Here is a 22,631-nt window from a genome sequence, read left to right on the forward strand (position 1 = left end):
GATTTACCGGAGGGTGATGCTAAGAAATTGTTATCCCAAGGTCCGGTACCGCCTAGACTATATGGACTCCCGAAGGTTCACAAAGAGGGGGGGTGCCATTACGCCCCATTGTCAGCAAACCTACTTGCTTTTTCCGTTACGTGGACGACACATTCGTCATCTGGCCACATGGTATGGATAAACTCCTTGACTTCCTTACACATCTAAACTCCATACACCCCAACATCAAATTCACTATGGAGACTGAAGCGGAGGGTAAATTACCTTTCCTTGTCGTCTTGGTCAAGAGAAGGGCTGACGGTACCCTAGGTCATGGGGTGTATCGGAAGACAACACACACTGATCTGTATTTGCACGCAGACAGCTGCCACCACCCTTCACAGAGGAATGGGGTAGTTAAAACTCTAGTACATAGGGCGCGCACTATCTCTGACGCAGAGAGTGTACCCCAGGAATTGGAACATCTGAGAACTGTATTTCGAAAAAAATGGGTACTCAGAGTGGCAGGTTCAATGTGCTCTCTGCCCAACCACTACAGCACAACCTGTGGAGATGGATGAAATCACGAGGGAGGAGGTAGGCACTGCATTCATTCCATATACAGGCGCACTCTGGGGGAAAATCGCCCGCATTTTGAAGAAACACCGGGTCAGAACTGTGTTTTGTCCTCCAAATAAAACTCGTGCACTGGTGGGGAGCGCCAAAGATGACCTCGGTTTGAGGAAGGCCGGCGTGTACCAGATTCCGTGTCAATGTGGCAAGTCGTATATTGGTCAGACGATGCGTACCGTCGAGGATCGATGCCATGAACACCAGAGGCACACTCGACTGATGTATCCGAGCAAGTCGGCGGTCACTGAACATTGTTTGTCAGAAAATCATGCTATGGAGTATGAACGCACGAGGATTCTGGTACAGACGTCGAGATACTGGGACAGCGTTGTTAGAGAGGCCATCGAAATTCACACCAATGATGGCCTCATAAACAGTGACTGTGGCTATAATCTTAGCAAGGCTTGGGAACCAGCAATTGGGTTAATCAAGAGTAAATCGAGCAAATGTATAGTTGTGATGGCCACGGCGGACAGAGCCATCACACCGATGTCATCTCAGACGCCGTCGCAATCTGTTCCACTGCGCGACCGTGGCACAGGGCGCGAACGGTGGAGGGAGCGCGCCACGGGCGGAGGGTATTTAAATCGGCTGCCGCCACGACCGAACCCAGTTCCCTCTGAGCAGCCATAGCGTACGGATCTCCATGCCGGCATGTTCACAGGAGCTCAGTCCGTCAGTTCACCTGGTGATGGCGTCATGTATGATCGCCGAAATATTGTGCCCGTTGGACACTGTAGACCGGCAGTACAGCCATGGGTATTTTGATTATCAAATACGCCGGGAGAAACTCAAGAATCATATTCTTTCTTTATGCCATCTTTCTTAAAATTGGGTTGCAGTACAGAAATAAATTTATGGGCGAATTGGGGCAGGGGATTGGGAGAGCCAAAATAATAAAATTCTTGCCATTAAAACCACAACAACATGAACACAGCATGCAGCAAACATAACATTGGATGAAGTGTACTACATGCTTGGAAAATGATTACAATTTCAGTGCAGCTGCAGTAAGTAGGGAGAAGTACTGTATTTACCTGAGTATAAGATGACCTATGTGCCTACGAACTTAACATTATATCTATTCTAAATTTATGCCATTTATTGATAGTCTAAGGTTTGATAATGCAAAGAGACATAAAATAAATGAAAAGAAATTACATAAATTTGCCGACCACTTTCTATCTACATTTTTCACTTACTAACCCTGTTGTCTGTGGTCTCACTATTTTTAATCATCATCATCATCATCATCCTGATAGCACAGTTGTGAAATTTATATTTTCTTTGTCACAAATATTTGGGTGTTTCTTCCGAATGCTTTGTGATTTCTGAGACTGTGGTTACCTGGAACCTGAGAACACAGCTGTTTTTATCCAGATACGTGTCAGATTTTGCGTCTATATTGACATGGGAATGTTAAAATGTCTCTTACCTCCGAGCATATTGTTTGGCGGCCGCTCTCTGGTTGGCTGTGTAGAAGCAGCAGCCTAACCCCCAACCACACCCTTTTGTTCCTGTCTTATGGCATGGTGAGCATTGATAACATTGCAGCACGAAACATGGAAGTTCACAGCTGGCCCCTATCTAGACTTGTACAATCTCCTGAAGAAATGAATACTATCATTGAGGATTTTTCCACTTTTAAAGTCAGTGTAATTCCAACATCGAATGGATTCAAGTAGATTGCAGTATAAATGTGGTAGATGTCCCTAAAAAGCCAAATTATGCAGTCTAGATTCCCACATCTGGCAACATTATGTAATTTGCTGCCCGCTCACTACTTCACTCCCCGCACTCCACCGGTTTCCTCTCCAACCCTATGTTTACCATTCCAACTTTTCTTCATGGGTGAATTGACGGGGTTTAACTGCTGTCCGATATTGTGATGAGATCTTGGGACCTCATTCGCAGTTGTTGCGAAGTGCTGTGGGCCATACTTTGTATTGGTGGACGATAAAGCCCAACCTCATAGATCGCGGGTGGCTGGTTTTTTTTCTTGGAAATAGAAGATATTGCATGCGTAGTGTGACCTGCTCGATTTCCAACACATAGAACAAGTCTGGGATGCACTAGGGAGATGGCTTGCATCACATCTGCATCCACCAATCACTCTTCAAGACTGTGAGCAGCTCTGCAGGAAGAATGGGTTCAAAATGGGTCAAATGGCTCTGAGCACTATGGGACTTAACATCAGAGGTCATCAGTTCCCTAGAACTTAGAACTACTTAAACCTAACTAACCTAAGGACATCACACACATCCATGCCCGAGGCAGGATTCGAACCTGCGACTGTAGCAGTCGCGCGGTTCCGGACTGAATCGCCTAGAATTGCTCGGCCACCATGGCCGGCGAAGAATGGATGTTATGCCTCAACCTGAGACTGATGATATCATTCACAGCATGACCCGTCATTGTCAGCCCTGCGGTGCTTCCAGAGGTGATCACACACACCATACTGAGCACGTTACCCAGTTGTCGGAATGTGTGTGCAAATCCGTTAAGTTGGAAAAATGAAGAACATTTTTGTGTACCATTATGCATTTGCAGTTGTTTACATTCTGTGTTCTTTTTATTGTTTCTACTTTATGATCACCATTTATATTGTTTTGTGGCAAAATAAACACAATCATGCAAAATTTCTGTTTGTTGATTTATTTTGGACACCAGTATATATTTACCATCACTCAAGATTTCTTTGCAGTTATCTTCCTTGTACATTTGTCTGTCTGTCTAAGTTCTGTGATTTCTCTTTTTAGTAATCTCAGTTCCTTCTCAACGGAACTGCCTAATATGGTATTCATTGTCTCATTATCAGTGACCTTAGATAATTGCAAATGCATCTCATCATTCTTCAGTATCCCACTTTTTCCATTTTGATTCTTCTGGATGATTCTTTTATACTTCAGTCTGCTCTTTATCATTACTAAATTGAGAATCTGAGTCCTTATCTACACCTGGCTTTGCCCTATAATCCAATATTGGATTTCAGAATCTCTGTATGAATATGATGTAATCCAGCTGGTATCTTCCCCTGTCTCCAGTCCTCTTCCAAGTATATCTCCTCCTCCTCTTCTTCTTGTGATTTTTTAACAGTGTGTTTGCTACTGCCATCTGAAGTATATTGCAGAACTCAATTAACCTTTCTCCTCTCTCATTCCTACTACCAAGCCCATATATTTCCCATAACACATCTTCTATTCCTTCCCCTACTACTGCATTCAAGCTTCCATTACATTGTTACCTCCCTTTTTGTACTGAGTTACGTGTTCAGTAGCCCCATATACTTCATCTTCTCTCTTCAGTTTCTGCTCTGTCATATATACCTGAACAATTGTTGTTATTGGTCTGCTATCAATTCCTTTCACTGTATTGTTTGAAGTAACTCATTCTCTGCCTTCCTATTCACACCAAAAACTACACATTATTAATAACAAAAGGAGGTTCAGCATTGGCCTTTGAAGTAGACATCTTTATTTTTGTTTCAAATCGATTTCAATCACAGTTTGACTATCATCAGTGCTAGTATTGAAGCCCTGTGGACTCATAAATACAAGCAGTAAGATTGTAATACCTTCACATGTTGATGAAGAATACTTGTCAGACTGAAGGTACAAAATCAACTTGCCCAATTGCATGGTGTGATGTGGTTTGGTGGTCATAGTGCATGCAGCTCCTGATGGAGTCTCCATTCAGAAAAATAGTACTCCTGTTATTTCATTTTATGCTGCTATTTATGTTGCCGTGTATTCTTTTGACCAGAATTCTTTATCTTTTTTCAGCTTCACTTTATTGATCCCCACTATATCTCGATTGTGCCTTTGATACTTCCTTTACAAATTTTCTATCTTCTCCAACATGTTCAAACTTCTGACATGAGGAGTCAGCCCATATGAACTTCATGTGCGGGCACACTGTACTAGAACTGTACACAGGCAAAACAGATTGAACGTACTGTGATAGAAGTGTATATGTTTCATCAGATGGTTGTTGCATTACTGTGTGTTGTGTGCTGTATGTTTTAGTTATTGTGTATTACAGGCTTATTCGCCATTGTAAAGGTATTTTCTCAGAAAGAAGGTAACAAACCAAATAAATCATGATTATATTATAAGCTTATGGAGACCATGAATCCCTTACACCAAAGTATTCAGAAAGCACCCCTGAACAAACTATGAAAGTATGTCAGTGGAATTCTGTTTCACCCAATATATTGTGCCAAGAAATCAGATAAATAGTATATCTAAAACATTTCTATTATTAGTCTTGTTTGCACAATTACATTTTTGTGATCATAATGATTTAGTTGTGGTTTATGAAATGGTATGATATACAAAACGTATTTTATTTTACAGGTGTCCAAGACATCCAGTATTCTGAAATTAGTTTGTTAGAACAGTTGGAGAGATGTGCTGACTTACTAGTGAAAGCTGAACGCTTTGAACTCCTGGGTGATCTGTATAGGCTGATTATACCAATATATGAAGCAAAACGCAATTATGAAATGCTGGCTCACTGCTATCAAAACTTAATGCAAGCATATAACAAAATTGTAGAAGTAACACGATCTGGAAAGCGTCTGTTGGGTCGTTACTATAGAGTAGCCTTCTTTGGTCAGGTATGTATGCAAACAATTTTCATCAGCATTTTACCATCATAACTTTTTCATTAATTTTTTAATAATGAAACAAGTTACGAAGAAAGAAATGATATTTTGTTAAAAAATACAAAGATAGTGAGAATTTTCTGTAATACTGGCCAATTTTAGCAGGAGAATTTGTTGTAATATATGCCAAATTTAGCAGGACAAATGAAACTACCACTTAGTAACCACCCACATTCATATGTTTATCATAGTGCTGAGCACCATTTTGTTTACTGTACTCACCTGTGGCCATTTTAAAACAGCCTGTTATCAAGTTTTTCAGTTCCAAATTGAATGTTACCAAGAAAATAACTAATCTCAGAAGGCAGTTGCTCTTAAAGGTCCTAGCAGAGTCATAGGTACATTATGAAGTTCTTGTAGGATAGTGTGTTCATGTGGTTCTGTCTTTTTTTTTCTGATTTCAACCTGCAGCTGTCAGAGAGTGTGGCACAGTACCACCCAAAGTTTTTAAAAATCGAGATTATCAGTACTTTTAAATTTCAGGAAACAAATGCAAAGTGTATTGTAAACCAATAGGAGTTCTTTTTTTTGTTTGTTTCTCTCTCTCCCCCCCCCCCCCCCCCCCCCCCCCCATTGAACTTCTGTTAGATGAATGGACTGGTAAAAAGTTATCATCACACACGTTTGCTTTTTCTCCATAGAATATTATTTATTGTTACCTAATAAATGCTTTATGTCGTAGTGTTAACCTTAGATTTCTTATATTTTTATACAAATAATAATTTTCAAGTTCAGAACACTCTGAACGTCATACAAAAGATTTTACATTTTATTGCTAGTTTTAAAATATGAGGTCAGCATCATCCATGGTGCAGACTGAGCTAGTTCATTAAGAAATGAAATAACATGATAACAGTACTGGCAGTAATTATTTTGAATCTTCTTTAGTTCTAGACTAGCATTGATATTAATGTCATGTTTATAAAAGTTGCTTGCCTCATGAAAAAAACATGTTTACACCTCTAAAAATCTGGAAGATTGCAGTCTTATTTGTGTGTTTGTACCAGTTTTGAAAACCATGCAAAAGGCAGAAAAACAAGTCGGGTGCAGATCTATATGAGCCTCCTCCATAATGCATTAGCTACCTTCATTTGGTGTTTAAATACTTGATGACAATTTGTGTACCCGGTTTTGAATATCTTGAAGATCTGCTTCATTCAGCAATCAAGAGGGCTTACTGTCTGTTTGCAAGAACATTTTGATTGAAGGGATCTTTGTGATACCACTTTAATAATGTAGGAAAAGATAGATTGCTTCTTACAAAAAAAAACAACACACATCAAGTTACAGACTGGCACAAGTAAGACATTTAAATAAAGCTTTCGGCCACAGCCTTCATCAGTAAAAGAGAGACACACACCATTCACACAGACGAGCAAGCACATATCACACACACACACACGACTGCCAACTCCAGCATCTCAGACCAGAATGCAACATCATGTGGAATGCAAGCAGCAATCTTGAGGAGGTGGCAAAGCGGAAGGGATAGTAGTGTATAGATGGAGAGATAGATGAACTCTGTCAGGTGGAGTGTGTAGGGACTAGACTGCCAACAGGTGCAGCATCGGGAGGTTGTGGGGAAGGGAGGTGGTGAAAGAAGGAGCAAAAATGGAGAGGAGTGGGGAAAGACGGGCAGATGCATTGGCATAGGGCTCCAAATAAACAGGGAGATGCATGAGAATGGGGAGGGGATGATGGACAGAGGGAGTGGAAACTGTTGGGTGGAGGGTGTGAGGCAGTATGTTACCATCGGTTGAGACAGGGATAATTGCAGGAGCTGGCAAAATGTTGCAAGGATGGCTCCCATCTGCGCAGTTCAGAAAAGCTGGTTTTGGAGGGAAGGATCCAGGTGGATCAGGTGGTGAAGCTGCCATTGAAATCAAGTGTGTTAATATTCAGCTGGATGTCGTGCCACAGGGTGATTTTGCTGTTGGCAACAATTTGACAGTGGCCGTTCATCCTGTTGGACAGTCATACCAATATAAAAAGCTGTGCAATGGTTGCAGCAGAGCTGGTAAATGACATGGCTGCTTTCACAGTTGGCCCGGCCCGTGTTGGGGTAGGATAAAACTGTGACAGGGTTGGAATAGGAAGTGCTGAGTGGGTAGATCGGGCAGGGCTCCTGGCTCTTCCACAGGGATATGATCCTTGTGGGAAGGGGTTGGGATTGGGAGTGGCATAGGGATGGACTAGGATGTTGTGGAGGATGGGTGGGCAATGGAACACCACTTTAGGAGGGGCCGGGAAGTATCTCTGGTAGGATGTACCTCATTTCAGAGCATTATGATAGGAAATCAAAGCCATGGCAAAGGATGTAGTTCAGTTGTTCCAGTCCTGGTTCATACTGGGCGATGAAGGGGACACTCCTTTGTGGCTGGTTCTTCAGGATGGTGGGAGGATTGGGGGAGTGAGGGGAAATGGTACGGGAGGTGTGTTTGCAGACTAGATCTGGAGGGTAATGCCCGCTGTGAAGGCCTCGGTGAGAGCCTCAGCATACTAAGCTAGGGAGTTTTTGTCACTGCAGACATGCCACCAGCGGGTGGCCAGACTGTATGGTAGGGATGTTTTGGTGTGAAAGAGATGACAGCTGTCAAAATGCAGGTACTGTTGGTGGTTGGTGGGTTTAATGGGTACATCTACATCTACATCTACATGGTTACTTTGCAGTTCACACTTAAGAGCCCAGCACAGGATTAAATCTTTCCGTTCGAGCTCTGATTTCTTTATTTTATTATGATGATCACCTCGCCCTGTGTAGGTGGATATCAACAAAATATTTTCGCATTCGGAAGAGAAAGTTGATGATTGAAATTTCGTAAATAGATCTCGCCGCAGAGAAAACTGTTTTTGTTTCAGTGACTGCCACCCCAACTCGCGTATCTTATCAGTGACACTCTCACCCCTATTGCGCGATAACACGAAACAAGCTGCCCCCCTTTGCACTTTTTCTATGTCCTCCGTCAATCCTACCTGGTAAGCAATATTCCAGCAGAGGATGGACAAGTGTAATGTAGGCTGTCTCTTTAGTGAGTTTGTCCCATCATCTACGTGTTCTGCCCACAAACCACAGTCTTTGTTATGACTTCCCCACAATACTATCTGTGTGGTCTTCCCAATTAAGTTGCTCGTAATTGTAATTCCTAGGTATTTAGTCGAATTGACAGACCTTAGATTTGTGTGATTTATCATATACCCAAAATTTATCGGATTTCCTTTAGTACCCATGTGGATGACCTCACACCTTTCTTTGTTTAGCGCCAGAGGTGTGAATGGAGGTATCAGAGAGGAGGAGGTCAACATCTACAATGGTGTCATACTTGGTTGAGGAGAACTGCATAAAGCGGATGGGAGAGGTGTTGAGGGTGTGAAGTAATGAAGATAGGATGTCCAGATCATGAAGATATCATCAATGAACCTGAACCAGGCTAGTGTTTGATGTTTTGGGAGGCTAGGAAGGTCTCTTCTACAAAGCCCATAAAAAGGTTGGCATAGGACGGTGCCATGTGGGTGCCCATGGCTGTGCCAAGGACTTATTTATATATCTTCCTTTCAAATGAGAAATAATTGTGGTTTAGGATAAAGTTAGAAACGTGAATGAGGAATGAGGTAGTGGGTTTGGAGTCTGAAGGACAATGGGAAACGTAGTATTCAATAGCGGTAAGACCATGAGCATGAGGGATGTTGGTGTATAGGGAGGTGGCATCAACAGTGATGAGTAGGGATCCAGGAAGTAAAGGTGTGGGGATGGTGGAGAGTTGCTGAAGGAAGTGGTTGGTGTCTTTGATGTGGGAGACTGGATTATGGGCGACTGGTTGGAGATGTTGGTCAGTGATCTCTAAAATTCTTTCAGTTTGGGCACAACAACCAGCCACCATGGGGAATCCAGGATTGTTGGGTTTGTGAATTTTGGGGTTGTCATAGAGGTAGGGAGGGAAATTTGTCCTAGGTAGATGTTCTGGGAAGGGCCAAAGGCTTTAAAAATTTATAGATGGAGGTGTCAGGTGACTGGCAGAGTCCTCCTGCCAGGTTGTCACTGTGGTTCATAACAACAGAGGTGGAAACTTTGTCTGCAGTTAGGATGATTATGTCAGGATTTGTTGTGAGATTGTGTATGGATGTTTTTCTTCTACTGAAACGTTGGTGTTCTGTGGAAGGGACCTGGGGAAGGATGGTGAGGCTAAGTTGGAGGCAAGGAATTCCTGGTAGGTGACTAGTGGTTGGTTGGGGGGGGGGGGGAGATGGGGAGATGATCACAGTTGGATAGTGGTATGAACTGGAAGAGGCAAGGTGTAGTTTCGGAATTAGGGTAGTTTTGGTTGGAGGGATTGGCAGCGAAGAAGGGCTTCCACTGCAGGCATCAGGAGAAGGAGAGCAGGTCTTTGACAAGTCCAGCATGTTTAAGTTTCGGTGTAGGGCTAAAGGTGAGGCCTTTGCTGGAATTGGCAGTTGTGTGTGCATGGTGATGATGATGATGATTGGTTTGTGGGGTGCTTAACTGTACCGTCATCAGTGCCTGTACACATCCCCAATCTGTACACAGCCCCTGTGTGTGTGTGGTGTGCTTGCTTTTGTGTCCCCCCAGGGGATCCACAACTCTTTTGTGGATACGTGCGTAGCGAGCACGGGACCCCGAGCTGATGTGGCCTTCCTTCCTTTCCGGGCTGCATACCTTCCCTTTCCGCATCCTTCCCCATCCCCCATCTTCGCCCCCCCCCCCCCTCACCTCTGGCTCCTTCCTTCCTTTTCTCCCCCTCTGGGGGAATGGTTTGTGCCTACGTCCGGAGACGGACGCTTGTAAATGTACCACATTCTTCGCCTTCCTTACTTGTAAGTCTTCGTCCTTCCTTTGTCCTTCTCTTTTCCTTACCTCTTCTCTCTACCCTTTTCTCCGCTGCGGCGTTTGAGACCTCTTCTTTCCTTTCCCTTTCCCTTTCTTTCTTCCTCCCTGTGCGTGTCTGAAGGCCGACCCACGCACTTCCATGCGTAGCCGGTGACGGGGTAACGCGTAATTCCCCGCCCCGGGTAGACAGGTAGGACACGTACGTACCCCCTGGTAACGGCCAGGCCCAGGGAGGGGTGATTACCCGAGCTGATACCTTCCGAAAGTGCCGATTGGTCCCTCCGTCCGTTTGTCGGGAGGTGTGACCTGAGGTGTGAACAATCACCTAAGGCGGGAGTGCCCTCAGAGAGGGCCCCCACAAGGAAGGAGCGCGCCATCGGAGACGCCGGTAATCATGGGGTATTCTTCCACAATGGTTTCCTCATCTTCCACTATGTCTGCTCACAAACGTAAGTTCACTGAGTCTCAACCACAGTCAGTTCTTCCATCGTTGCCACAGTTCCTTGTTGTTTCTCGGTCTGACGACGGTCACGACTTCTCCACAGTCAACCCCTTCATTATTCAGAAAGGTGTCGACGCAATTGCCGGTCCTGTCAAGTCTTGTTCCAGATTACGGAATGGCACCCTGTTGTTAGAAACACACAGTGCCCTCCAGGCACAAAAATTGCTGCGTACCTCACTACTACACACTTTCCCTGTCCGGGTGGAACCGCACCGTACCTTAAATTCCTCGCGTGGAGTCGTTTATACACGCTCCCTCGATGGACTGTCTGACGAAGAAATTCAGCACTACCTGTCAGACCAGGGCGTAACAGCTGTTCATAGGGTTATGAAAAGGGTTGACACGAAGATCATTCCAACCCGCACTGTCTTTTTGACATTTGACAAAGTGCAACTCCCATCGAAAATCAAAGCAGGCTATGAGATAATTTCCGTTCGTCCTTACGTCCCAAACCCTACGCGTTGCTATCGGTGCCAGCGCTTCAATCACACCAGCCAGTCCTGTTCTAATCCGGCCAAATGTGTTACGTGTGGCAGGGATGCCCATGAGGGTGCTTGTCCACCTCCATCCCCTCGCTGCATCAACTGTATGGGTGACCACGCTGCTTCCTCTCGAGATTGCCCCGTTTTTAAGGATGAAAAGCTCATCCAGGAAATAAGAGTGAAGGAAAAGGTGTCGACCTTTGCTGCTCGGAAATTATTCGCCAGTCGACAACCCACCGTGCCTCAGACAGGCAAATACAGCACTGTCCTTGCTTCTCCTCGGCCAACAAAGGAGGCGGCCACGCAGACTTGCGACCTCACCTTTAGTGCCACGGTCGTCCGATCGGCCAGCGCAAAGATCGCCCGTTCAACTTCACCACTTTCGCCTGCCCACTCTTTGGCTCACCCTTCGTCGGGTTCTGCTAAATCTCGAGCCCACAAGTCAGACACCAAGTCTTCGAAGAAAGAGCATACTCGTGAAGAGTTTTTACGTACGGCAACTTCACCACCATCGGTTCCTCCTTCCTCTAAACCTCATACTTCCAAGAAGGCTACAAAGAAACCCAGTTCCTCTCCTTCTCCGCCAAGGCGTGTCCCATCCACAGCGCCTCCTGGCGGAAATCGCCCTCGGCCGTCTTCTGTGTCGCCGAGGCGCACTGCTGGTGGCCGGTCAACCGGCCGATCGCTGGTGGCAGGGGCTGCTCCTGACCAACCTATGGATCAGGATCTTCCGCCTTCGGCTGAATGCCATTCCATGCTGTCGGTCGCAAGCTCTGAGCAGTCGTTGAGTTGACAGCACCCTTGGTCACATTCCTCCATTTCCAGTTCACCCTATGTCCATTATCCACTGGAATATCCGCGGCATTCGAGCCAATCGGGATGAATTGTCGATCCTCTTACGATCCTACTCGCCGGTCATCTTCTGTCTTCAGGAAACAAAGCTGCGTCCTAATGACCGCTTTGTTCTCCTTCAATTTCAGTCCGTCCGATATGACCTCCCCTCTGTGGAAGGCACTCCAGCCCATGGGGGACTCATGATACTTCTCCATGATACTCTCCATTATCATCCAATCCCCATAGACAGTTCCTTCCAAGCTGTCGCCGTCCGTCTTTCCCTTTCTGGATACACATTCTCTCTTTGTACTGTCTACATTCCATCGTCCACACCAATGGCGCGAGCTGATCTCCTTCATCTTCTTGGTCAGCTTCCACCCCCCTATTTGCTGGTTGGGGACTTCAATGCCCACCACCCGCTTTGGGGATCTCCACATCCTTGTCCACGTGGCTCCCTATTGCTAGACGTCTTCCACCAAGCAGATCTAGTTTGCCTCAACACTGGGGTCCCCACGTTTTTGTCTGCCTCCACGACAAATTTATCTCATTTGGACCTTGCGATCGGTACTGTTCCGCTAGCTCGGCGCTTCGAATGGTTCGCCCTTGATGATACACACTCGAGTGACCACTTTCCATGTGTCCTTAGACTGCAGCCTCAACTGCCATATCCGCGCCCGCGACGCTGGAAGTTTGCCCAAGCCGATTGGACACTTTTTTCGTCTCTAGCGACATTCGATGACCGTCGCTTTCCCAGCGTCGACGATGAGGTCACACATATTACCGACGTTATTCTTACAGCTGCGGAACGTTCAATACCACGCACCTCCGAATTGCCCCGGCGCCCCCCAGTTCCTTGGTGGAACGAGGCATGCCGTGACGCAATACGTGAGCGGCGACGTGCTCTTCGCATTTTCCGTCACCATCCTACTTTGGCAAACTGTATCCGCTATAAGCAGCTCCGTGCGCGATGCCGTCGCGTCATCCGCGATAGCAAGAAGGCAAGCTGGCAATTTTTTATTAGCTCCTTTAACACCTTCACTCCCTCCTCGGAAGTTTGGAGTCGGCTTCGACGGTTCTCAGGCGCGCCTAGTTTCTCCCCGGTCTCTGGGCTCACTGTCGCGCATGATACCTTAGTGGACCCCGTCGCAATTTCTAACTCATTGGGTCAACACTTTGCTGAGGTCTCGAGCTCTTCAAATTACCCGCCAGCGTTTCTCCCGAAGAAACGTGCAGCGGAAGTGCGACATCTTGCTTTCTCCTCTCAAAATCACGAAAGCTACAATGCTGTTTTCTCCATGCGGGAACTCAAACATGCCCTTTCTTCTTCTCGCTCCTCCGCCCCAGGATCGGATGGTATCCATGTCCAAATGTTGATGCATTTATCAACCCATAGTCTGCGTTACCTCCTTCGCCTTTATAATCGAATTTGGACCGACAGTACTTTTCCCAGACGATGGCGGGAAGCTATCGTCGTTCCCATTCCGAAACCTGGAAAGGACAAACATCTCCCCTCTAGCTATCGCCCCATTTCTCTTACGAGTAGTGTCTGTAAGATTTTGGAGCATATGGTGAATTACCGTTTAGCTTGGTGGCTGGAATCACGCGATCTTTTAACACCTGCCCAATGCGGATTCCGAAAGCATCGCTCTGCAGTTGACCATCTTGTTGCTCTCTCCACTTATATCATGAACAAATTTCTCCGGAAACGCCAAACGGTAGCAATATTTTTTGATCTGGAGAGAGCATACGATACCTGTTGGAGGACAGGCATCCTCCGCACACTGTTCTCTTGGGGCTTTCGAGGCCGGCTGCCCCTTTTTCTTCGCGAATTTATGGCAGAGCGAACATTTAGGGTGCGGGTGAACACTACTCTCTCCCGTACTTTCTCTCAAGAAAACGGGGTACCCCAGGGCTCCGTGCTGAGTGTTGTCCTGTTTGCCATCGCTATCAATCCAATTATGGATTGTCTCCTTCCTGACGTCTCAGGCTCCCTCTTTGTGGACGATTTTGCGATCTACTACAGCTCTCAACGGACCAGCCTTCTTGAACGACGTCTTCAAGGATGTCTCGATCGCCTCCACTCTTGGAGCCTCGAAACCGGCTTCCGTTTTTCTCCCAGTAAGACCGTTTGTATTAATTTTTGGCGACGTAAGGAGTTTCTTCCGCCCTCCTTACATCTAGGTCCTGTCAACCTTCCGTTTTCAGACGTCACTAAATTCTTGGGTCTTATGTTTGACAGAAAACTGTGCTGGTCCTCCCACGTTTCCTATCTTTCGGCTCGCTGTCTGCGAACGCTCAACACCCTCCGTGTCCTGAATGGTACCTCCTGGGGAGCGGACCGAGTGGTCCTTCTCCGCCTCTATCGCGCCTTAGTGCGCTCGAAATTGGACTATGGAAGCATAGTCTACTCCTCTGCTCGGCCGTCTATTCTTCGGCGTCTCGACTCTATCCACCACCGTGGATTACGTTTAGCGTCTGGGCGCTTTTTACACTAGCCCTGTGGAAAGCCTTTATGCTGAGACTGCTGAACCTCCGCTGTCCAATCGGCGAGCGGTCCTTCTGAGCCGTTATGCTAGCCATCTGTCTTCCATGCCTGCTAATCCAGCCCATGACCCTTTTTTCGACGCCTCCTTTGATGTAGGGTATGCAGGCCGCTCCTCCTCCCTACTACCCCCGGGAGTCCGCTTCCGTCAACTGCTCCATTCTCTTTCCTTCCGCTTTCCTAAAACCTTCTTGACAACTTGGGGTACAGCACCGCCTTGGCTCCGTCCCCGGATCTGTCTGCTCCGTGATCTTTGTCAATTTCCCAAGGATGGTACACCTTCACTTGTTTATCGTCGGGCATTTGCTGCTCTATGTGCACAAATGACGGACGCCACCTTTATTTACACCGACGGCTCGAAAACATCGTTGGGTGTAGGGAGTGCCTATATTGTTGGCGACGCCCCAAATCACTTTCGGCTTCCCGACCAGTGTTCGGTTTATACTGCGGAGCTTTTCGCTGTTCTCCAGGCTGTCCACTACATCCGCCGCCATCAGCAGATACAGTACGTAATCTGCTCCGATTCTCTCAGCTCTCTCCTCAGTCTCCAAGCTCTTTACCCTGTGCACCCTCTGGTCCACCGGATTCAGGACTGTCTGTGCTTGCTCCACCGGGGGGGCGTCTCGGTGGCGTTCCTCTGGCTCCCGGGACACGCTGGTATCTGTGGGAATGAGGCGGCTGATATAGCAGCCAAGGCTGCAGTTTCTCTTCCTCGGCCAGCTATTCAGTCGCTTCCCTTCACCGATCTACGGAGCGGTTTATGTCGCAAAGTTGCTCATTTATGGCATGCGCATTGGTCAACACTTCCCCGCAATAAATTGCGGGAAGTGAAAGCCCTTCCTTGCGCTTGGACCTCTTCCTCCCGAACGCGTCGTCGGGAGGAGGTAATTTTAGCTAGACTCCGGATAGGGCACTGTCTTTTTAGCCATCGACATCTTTTAGGCGGCGATCCTCCCCCACTCTGTCCCCACTGCTCTCAGCTGTGGACGGTCAGACACCTTTTAATTGAATGCCCCTATTTTAATCCGTTACGCTCCCGTCTACAGCTATCGCCTGATCTATCGTTGATTTTAGCAGATGACACGCGCTCAGCTGACCGCGTTCTCCAGTTTATTAGTGACAGTGAAATGACGTCAGTCATTTGAAGTTTTATCGGGGGACCATCAAGCCCTCTCTGTAGTGGACTTTTAAGCCTTGTTTCTGCTTTTAGTGTCTCCAATTCTTTGAGTTTCGTTCCCATTTTTGCTGTTTTCCATTTTCGGTTTTTATTCTTTCCTCAGTCACGGACCGGGCGCTAATGACCATAGCAGTTTTGCGCCCTAAAACCACAAAAAAAAAAAAAAAAAAAAAAAAAAAAAAAAAAAAAAAAAAATTGCTTTTGTGTGTGTGTGTGTGTGTGTGTGTGTGTGTGTGTGTGTGTGTGTCTTACTGATGAAGGCTGTGGCTGAAAGCTTAGTGTAAGTGTCTTTTAATTGTGCCTGTCTGGAACTTGACGTGTATTCTTTGTGGTAAGTAGCAATCTGTCTTTTCCTGTATTGTTGATATTTCTACCTGGAGTTTCCACTGTTGATTTTTGCCAAACGGCTTTTCTCCATCCTACAACCTTGTGATGTTTTCTTTGTTACTCTCCTCTACAGCATAACTCTTCTCAGGTTTTGTTCGTTCCCTTCTTTCCTGCATTTATTCACCACCTTTCAAATTGCATCTACTTTCGAGCAACACTGTATCAGCATTCATCTGCTCACAACACAGACCTCGTGACCATGTGGATTGTTGATGCAGCATCTAATGCCCAATTTTCTTTCCTCTGATATTAATAATTATATTTTTCATATTGATCCCACTTCATCCCTCATCCTAATGCTTTTTGTCACAACATGTGCGCGCGCACACACACACACACACACACACACACACACACACACACACACACACCTCGTCATTCATTTTCACCCACATTTCTGTATGTTTTTAATGTATTTGTCCATATTTTTACATGGTTTCATGTGGTTCACGTATTTTGCATATTTTTACATATTTGTGTGTACTTCCACGTAACTGTGCATATTTTTGTGTGTCTGTACATATTTCTGCATGCCTTTAACTATTTTTTAGGCATCTTTATGTATCTTATCACTTACCCAGCTCCTCTTGCAACCATCAGCAGCTATTTTGTGTATTTCTGAATCATTCCCATTTCCTTTACCTTGATTATTTATTATCATGTCTGAATTGAGGTTCATCCTACCCATGATACTTCACATCCATGCTAAAGTGGTGTTCTGTCACCCATGCAACCTCCACAACATCCTAGTCCATCCCTATGCCACTTCCATTCCCAACCCCTTGCCACAAGAACCATATCCCTGTGGAAGAGCCAGGTGTAAAACCTGCCCAGTCCACCCACCCAGCACTGCCTATTCCAGCCCTGTCACAGGTTTATCCTACACTATCAGGGGATGGGCCACCTGTGAAAGCAGCCATTTCATTTACCACCTCTGCTATAATCATTGTACAGTTTTTTATATTGGTATGACTACTAACCAGCTGTCTACCAGGATCAACGGCGACCGTCAAACTGTGGCCAAGAGCAAAATCACCCTGTGGCACAACATGCAGCTGAATATTAACACCCTTGGTTTCAATGGCAGCTTCACCATCCAAGCCGCCTGGTTCCTTCCCTCCACCACCAGCTTTTCTGAACTGTGCAGATGGGAGTGAACCTGAACCAGATGAGGTTTAGGTTTTGAGAGGTTATGCATGTTTCCTCTAGATGACCCATAAAAAAAATATGTTTAGGAGGGAGCTATGTGGGTGTGTCCATGCCTGTGCCACAGATTTATGTACATGCTTTCCTCTAAAAGGAAAAGTAATTGTGTGTGAGGATGTACGAGAGCATGCTGAAAAGTTATGCCTCCAAATTTTTTATGTGAAAACTCTCAAAGCTTTTTAAATAAACAAGCTCTACTAACATTCTACAGCTTTATTCCTCCTTTCGATATATTTATTTCTCAACATAGTCACACTGGAGATGAACACATTTCTCCGAATGAGAGATCAGTTTGTCGACACTGTTACTGTAGAATGTTAGTCTGTGTTGATGGAGCCACAGCCTCACCTCTGCTTGCAGCACTTCATAACTATCAAAGTGATGTCCTCAAATCTGTTATTTAAGTCTCGGAAACAGATGAAAATTCGATGGGGCCAAGTTGGAATTTTATGGAAGATGTTTGATGACAGTGAACCGTACGTGTCAGGTGTTGCAGTGCTTGTGCGTGGTCTGGCATTGTCGTGCTGAATGAGAGGTTGCTCCATATGTGGAGGAACTCCTTAAATTCTTGCTTTCAGTTGTCTGAGGGTCTCACAATATCTTGTAGAGTTTATGGTGGTGTATTTAGGCATGAATTCCAAATGCACCACACCTTGAACATCCAAAAATGCTGCAAGCACAAATTTTCCTGCGGATGTCATGGTCTTGGAAATCGTTTTGGTATCGGTGATCCTTTTTGGTGGAACTCCATTGATGCTCTCTTGATTCTGGGGTCAAAATGGGGAACCCAGCGTTCACCACCAGTAGCAGTATTATTAAGGAACCCATTGCCCTCACACTCAAAATGCAAAAGAAATTTTTGACAGATGTCAAATCCCCTCTGTTTCATGTGAGGAGTGAGCATTCGAGGCACCCACTGTGCACACAATTTTCTGCACTGCAGTTCTGCAGTGATAACCTGCATGTGCTCTTGTGATATGCCACACTGACCTGAGGGCTATCTGACAATTTTCTCTGATGGGTTCATTAGCCCGATACCAGTGAGTCTTGTTAGTTTCCGTATGCATGTTTCCACTTCAAGCTCTGTCACCCTAATTGAGGTTAGTACCGCCATTTCCTTCATTACAAGCATGAACAACCCAGTGTTGCATATTACCAATGTTGGTACAATCATCACTGCACACAGCTTTCATCCTTCTATGGATTTTGATTGTACACAGGTTTTCTGTGGTTAGAAAGTCAATTACAGCATCATGTTTCTCACACACCAACATAGTTACGTTACACACTGCCATGCCGCATGCTACAGTTCATAGCCATCTGGTGGCATAGGATTGCATCAACAGAGTGGGAAAGTTGACCAAGTAATATGCATGGCACATGAACCTCAACCAATATTTAGAAGAGAAAGAGAAATTTGGAGGCATATCTTTCCAGAACACCCTTATAGTTGGGGAGGTGTATGAGGAATGAGGTGGTGGGTTTGGAGTTGGAAGTATGTTGCTAACAAGTTACTGATTACTGTAACACAATCTTGCATGCCACATTGAACATACACAAAACCCTGTGCACAGAAAGAACCATTGGAAGTGCACAAACCTCTGAATAAGAATGCAAGATACAAGGAACAAGACTGCTGAACATGTGTTCCATAGCCATTGACACGTGATACACAAGAATAGAAAAAGCACATAACATCAGTTTCACAAGAACTTCCAAAAGTGCATTGCAATTTGTGTGAATATACTGAACTAAACCACTGAACAACACAAGAAAATGACCCCGACAAAACAAACACCCCGTGTCTGCATAGGGGAATAGCAGCTGGCCACTGCATGTGACGGAGAAAGCCTGTCATAGGGAGAGTTTGCAGGGAAATTTCGATGAAGGTGCAACCCAAGGTCCGGAAGAATGCTTGGCGGGGCGGTGCCAGCGAGGATGATGAGATCCACAGTGGGGTCGGCAGTAATGTTCAGAGTGGCTGCACCAGCAGGTGGTGCCATCGGGGACGACCAGACCAGTCGCAGTAGTCATTGTCGAGAAGCCTGGCCTTGGCAGGGCTGCTGTTGATCACAGTGACAAGTGAGCTGGCATCACTGTCGACAGTGGTATCAGTGGCGGCCACCACAGGGCCAGCAACAACTGGACTGATGAGAAGGCTGATAGTGTTGTCAACAGGGCTGACAAAGACAGGGGGGCTTACCATGACAGGGTCAGCGACAACTGGACTGACGAAAACGCTGGCACCATCATCAAAAGGGCAGGCAACAGCAGAAGTGCCAGCGTGGCATCAAAACGGTTCAGACAAGAGGGTCGGCATCTTATGGCATCATGTACGAGGGCTGGGTGAATAGCAGAGAGACTTCCACGAGAGAACTGTGGGAACAAGAAACAGAGTGCCACATGTCATGACAACATTGCAAACAACCTGACCAGAGGTGGTCCACACACAACTCTTGGACACCCAATCTGGACACTAATCATGATCATGCTCACTTAAACACTGTGAGGAAGACGGTCCTTCACTAATCAAGAAACAGGTACATGCTTGGCATGACTGGAGGCATCTGTCATTACAAAAATGCGCATTTGACTGTTTCACTAGTAAGTCATAGTCCGTGTCCTCTGCACAAGAGTTTGGCAAAAACTAACAAAATAAAAAAAGCACCCGCACATGCAATGAAACGAGCACTTCACTGCGTATGTTGAGTGCTCTATGCATGAAATGCATCTCCGATTGTTGATGGTATATGGCCCAGTCCACTTCCTGGTTGTCGAACTTCGGCAGATGTGAGAGTAGCTTGCCAAGGCACTGCCACCGTAGCTAGCACCTAACTGAGCTGAGTTTCACTCTGCAGCAGTTTCGGAATTTGTTGCCACTGTTACTGAATTATTTGAGTCAAAAACAGCTCTGACGATTTGACAGACATGATAATTGCAAAAGACCTCAGACTACTGCAGTGAAATAGAATCGGAACGTCACGAAGTATGAAAAATTCTCCAAAGAAACACTGAAAACAATGCAGAGCAGCAGCATTAGTTAAAAAAATTCACATTTCAGCAACACATGAGCAGACCACCTGAACTGTGCAGAGAAGAGAATTACTACAAGAAACAAGTTTCACAGACTTGCAGCTACTGACAAACTTGGACATTATTTGCAAAATGAATGCCTATAAAACTGGAGACAACCAAATTGACACTCGATACAGAACCAAAGGAAAGAACAGTCCTCACGTGGTACTTGTTTGCACAGATCGTGACTAGCACCATTGAATATTGACTATTACAACACAATAAGCGTCAGTATAAAAACAAAAATCCATAATTTTGAAAACAAAATCCCTCTCCAGTGAAATGAACACAGTTAGAAACACTAAAACACAGGGGAAGCCAATTCTCCTCATAGCCAGCTGAAGTATCCAATAGCCAATCAGTGAACCATGATAGTGATTGATATGCACACGAAAAAACAACTGTTTGCTTATTAACCAAGAACTAAACTCAGTACAGCATCTGAGGACGAATGTCCACTTGACTTAATTACAACTGAAATGTCGATCCTTGATTATGCCCAACAGTTTCTCATTATGACGAATTCTGTGACTGTAACAGTGGTGGAGGGGGGTGGGTGGGTTGCCATAGAGAAGTAATGACATAGTTCCACAAGGCTAGAAGCTCAGAGACAGTTGACTGATGAGTGGACAGGTGCCATAATTACATGGACCCATGAGACTGTGAGCCCGTGGGCAGTCAAAATGCCAGATCTGTAAAGCAGTGCTCTTGGGTGTGGCAAACGGAAGTCCAATGCCATGTGGTGCTCACAACAAGGGCAAAAAGGCTCTATCTGGCAGGCAATATCAGCAGCAGGCATAGGGTCCATAGTGGAAAGTTGAGGCGGCTGATGGTCGGCTTGGAGCCCAGAGGATAGCTGGCTGTCAAGGGGCTGAACTGTGCGAAAGAATACAGGTGCGGTGTCAGACGAACATGTGAATGCTAATAGGTGTATTGCAGTAAATGACTCGGCAACTCTTCTGTTGACAAACAGCCTCCAAGGTGCGACAGGGGCTGTATCTGGTCCGCGGAGCATATATGTAAGTGTGGTGACGAATATGCAGGGTTGCAACCTTGCATACACCACAAACCCAACTTGCCAGTTTCCTGGATGTTGACCTCCACCTCTTTGATGATACCTTCTCCACTCTGTCCATATTAAACCCACGAAACACCAGCAGTACCTGCATTTTGATACCTGTCACCCCTTCCACACCAGACAGTCACTTCCATGCAACCTGACCACTCATGGGCTGTGTATTTGGATATACAAGAATTCTTTTGCCCAGTATGTTGAAGGTCTCTTCAAGTGCCTTCACATTCAAGCACTAGCCCCCAAACCTCATTCTCAAACAGTTTTCCAGTGCCATATGATCACACATCACTAATCCTCCAACCACCTAATATAAGCCCAGATTGGAGTAACTGAATCTCATTCTTTGCCAAGGAGTGGAGAACATTCTACCCAAGTTCATTCCACCCTTCCAAAGTGGCATTACATTGCCCACCTAACCTACACAACATCCTCGTCCGTCCCTACACCACTCACACTCCCAACCCCCTTGCTAAACACGTCATATTATTGCAAAAGACCCAACTGCAAGACCTGCCCAATTCACCACTCGGCACTTCCTTTTTGTACCACAAAGATGTAAGTTACCTTTGTAACATATCTTTCACACTGTAATCCTCCTGTGCTCAATCCCCACTAACCCACTCTCCACACATCCTCTACTGAATGATACTCCCTTCCTCTGTCATGTCACCCCACCCCCTCACCCCAATCCACACCACTCCTCACTTCACTGGCTTCAGTACTCATGTGTGACGTGCCCAGTCCGTGCATCTGCCACCCTTCCCTCCCACATTCCTAGCTATCACACCTACTGCTGCCCTTCGAGTCACCAGCTGCCCAACTCCTACTCTTCTTTATGTCTATTTCTCCCTCTGTCAACCCTGCCTGACACAATCCCCTGGCCACCATAGTCCACTTCCTGAACTCTTAACTCCAGCATTGTGTGTGTATTTGAGACAGTGTAGCAAGACTTACCTTTGTGTGTGTGTGTGTGTGTGTGTGTGTGTGTGTGTGTGGGCGCGCACGCGCGCGCGTGCGTGCGTGTGTGCGCACTGCAGCTTGTTGGAGAACTGCTTCCAAACACTAGCAAACTTTCATTCTCATTTGTGTGTTGCCTATTGGCGATTAACACTTCTGCTGCTCGTTGCATGATCTCCTGTAACTCCTAAATTATTTACTAATCATAGTGTCTCGGTTTTGCTGATTTTGATACCTGTCCATGTAAGTATTTTATCCAGCAATCTTGTTTAA

The 22,631-nt window shown here is 45.8% G+C and overlaps 1 protein-coding gene across 1 annotated transcript in view; it reads left to right on the top strand.

The window, feature by feature from the left end:
• Nucleotides 1-22,631, top strand: part of LOC126262335 (dedicator of cytokinesis protein 9) — a 356,303-nt gene that overhangs the window by 287,590 nt on the left and 46,082 nt on the right. Inside the window, exon 31 of the mRNA XM_049958894.1 lies at nt 4,968-5,230. Within this exon, the coding sequence (XP_049814851.1) occupies nt 4,968-5,230 (263 nt within the window). The remainder of the gene's footprint in view (nt 1-4,967; nt 5,231-22,631) is intronic.

Source organism: Schistocerca nitens, chromosome 6 (assembly GCF_023898315.1).
Source record: "Schistocerca nitens isolate TAMUIC-IGC-003100 chromosome 6, iqSchNite1.1, whole genome shotgun sequence".
Classification (NCBI taxonomy): domain Eukaryota; kingdom Metazoa; phylum Arthropoda; class Insecta; order Orthoptera; family Acrididae; genus Schistocerca; species Schistocerca nitens.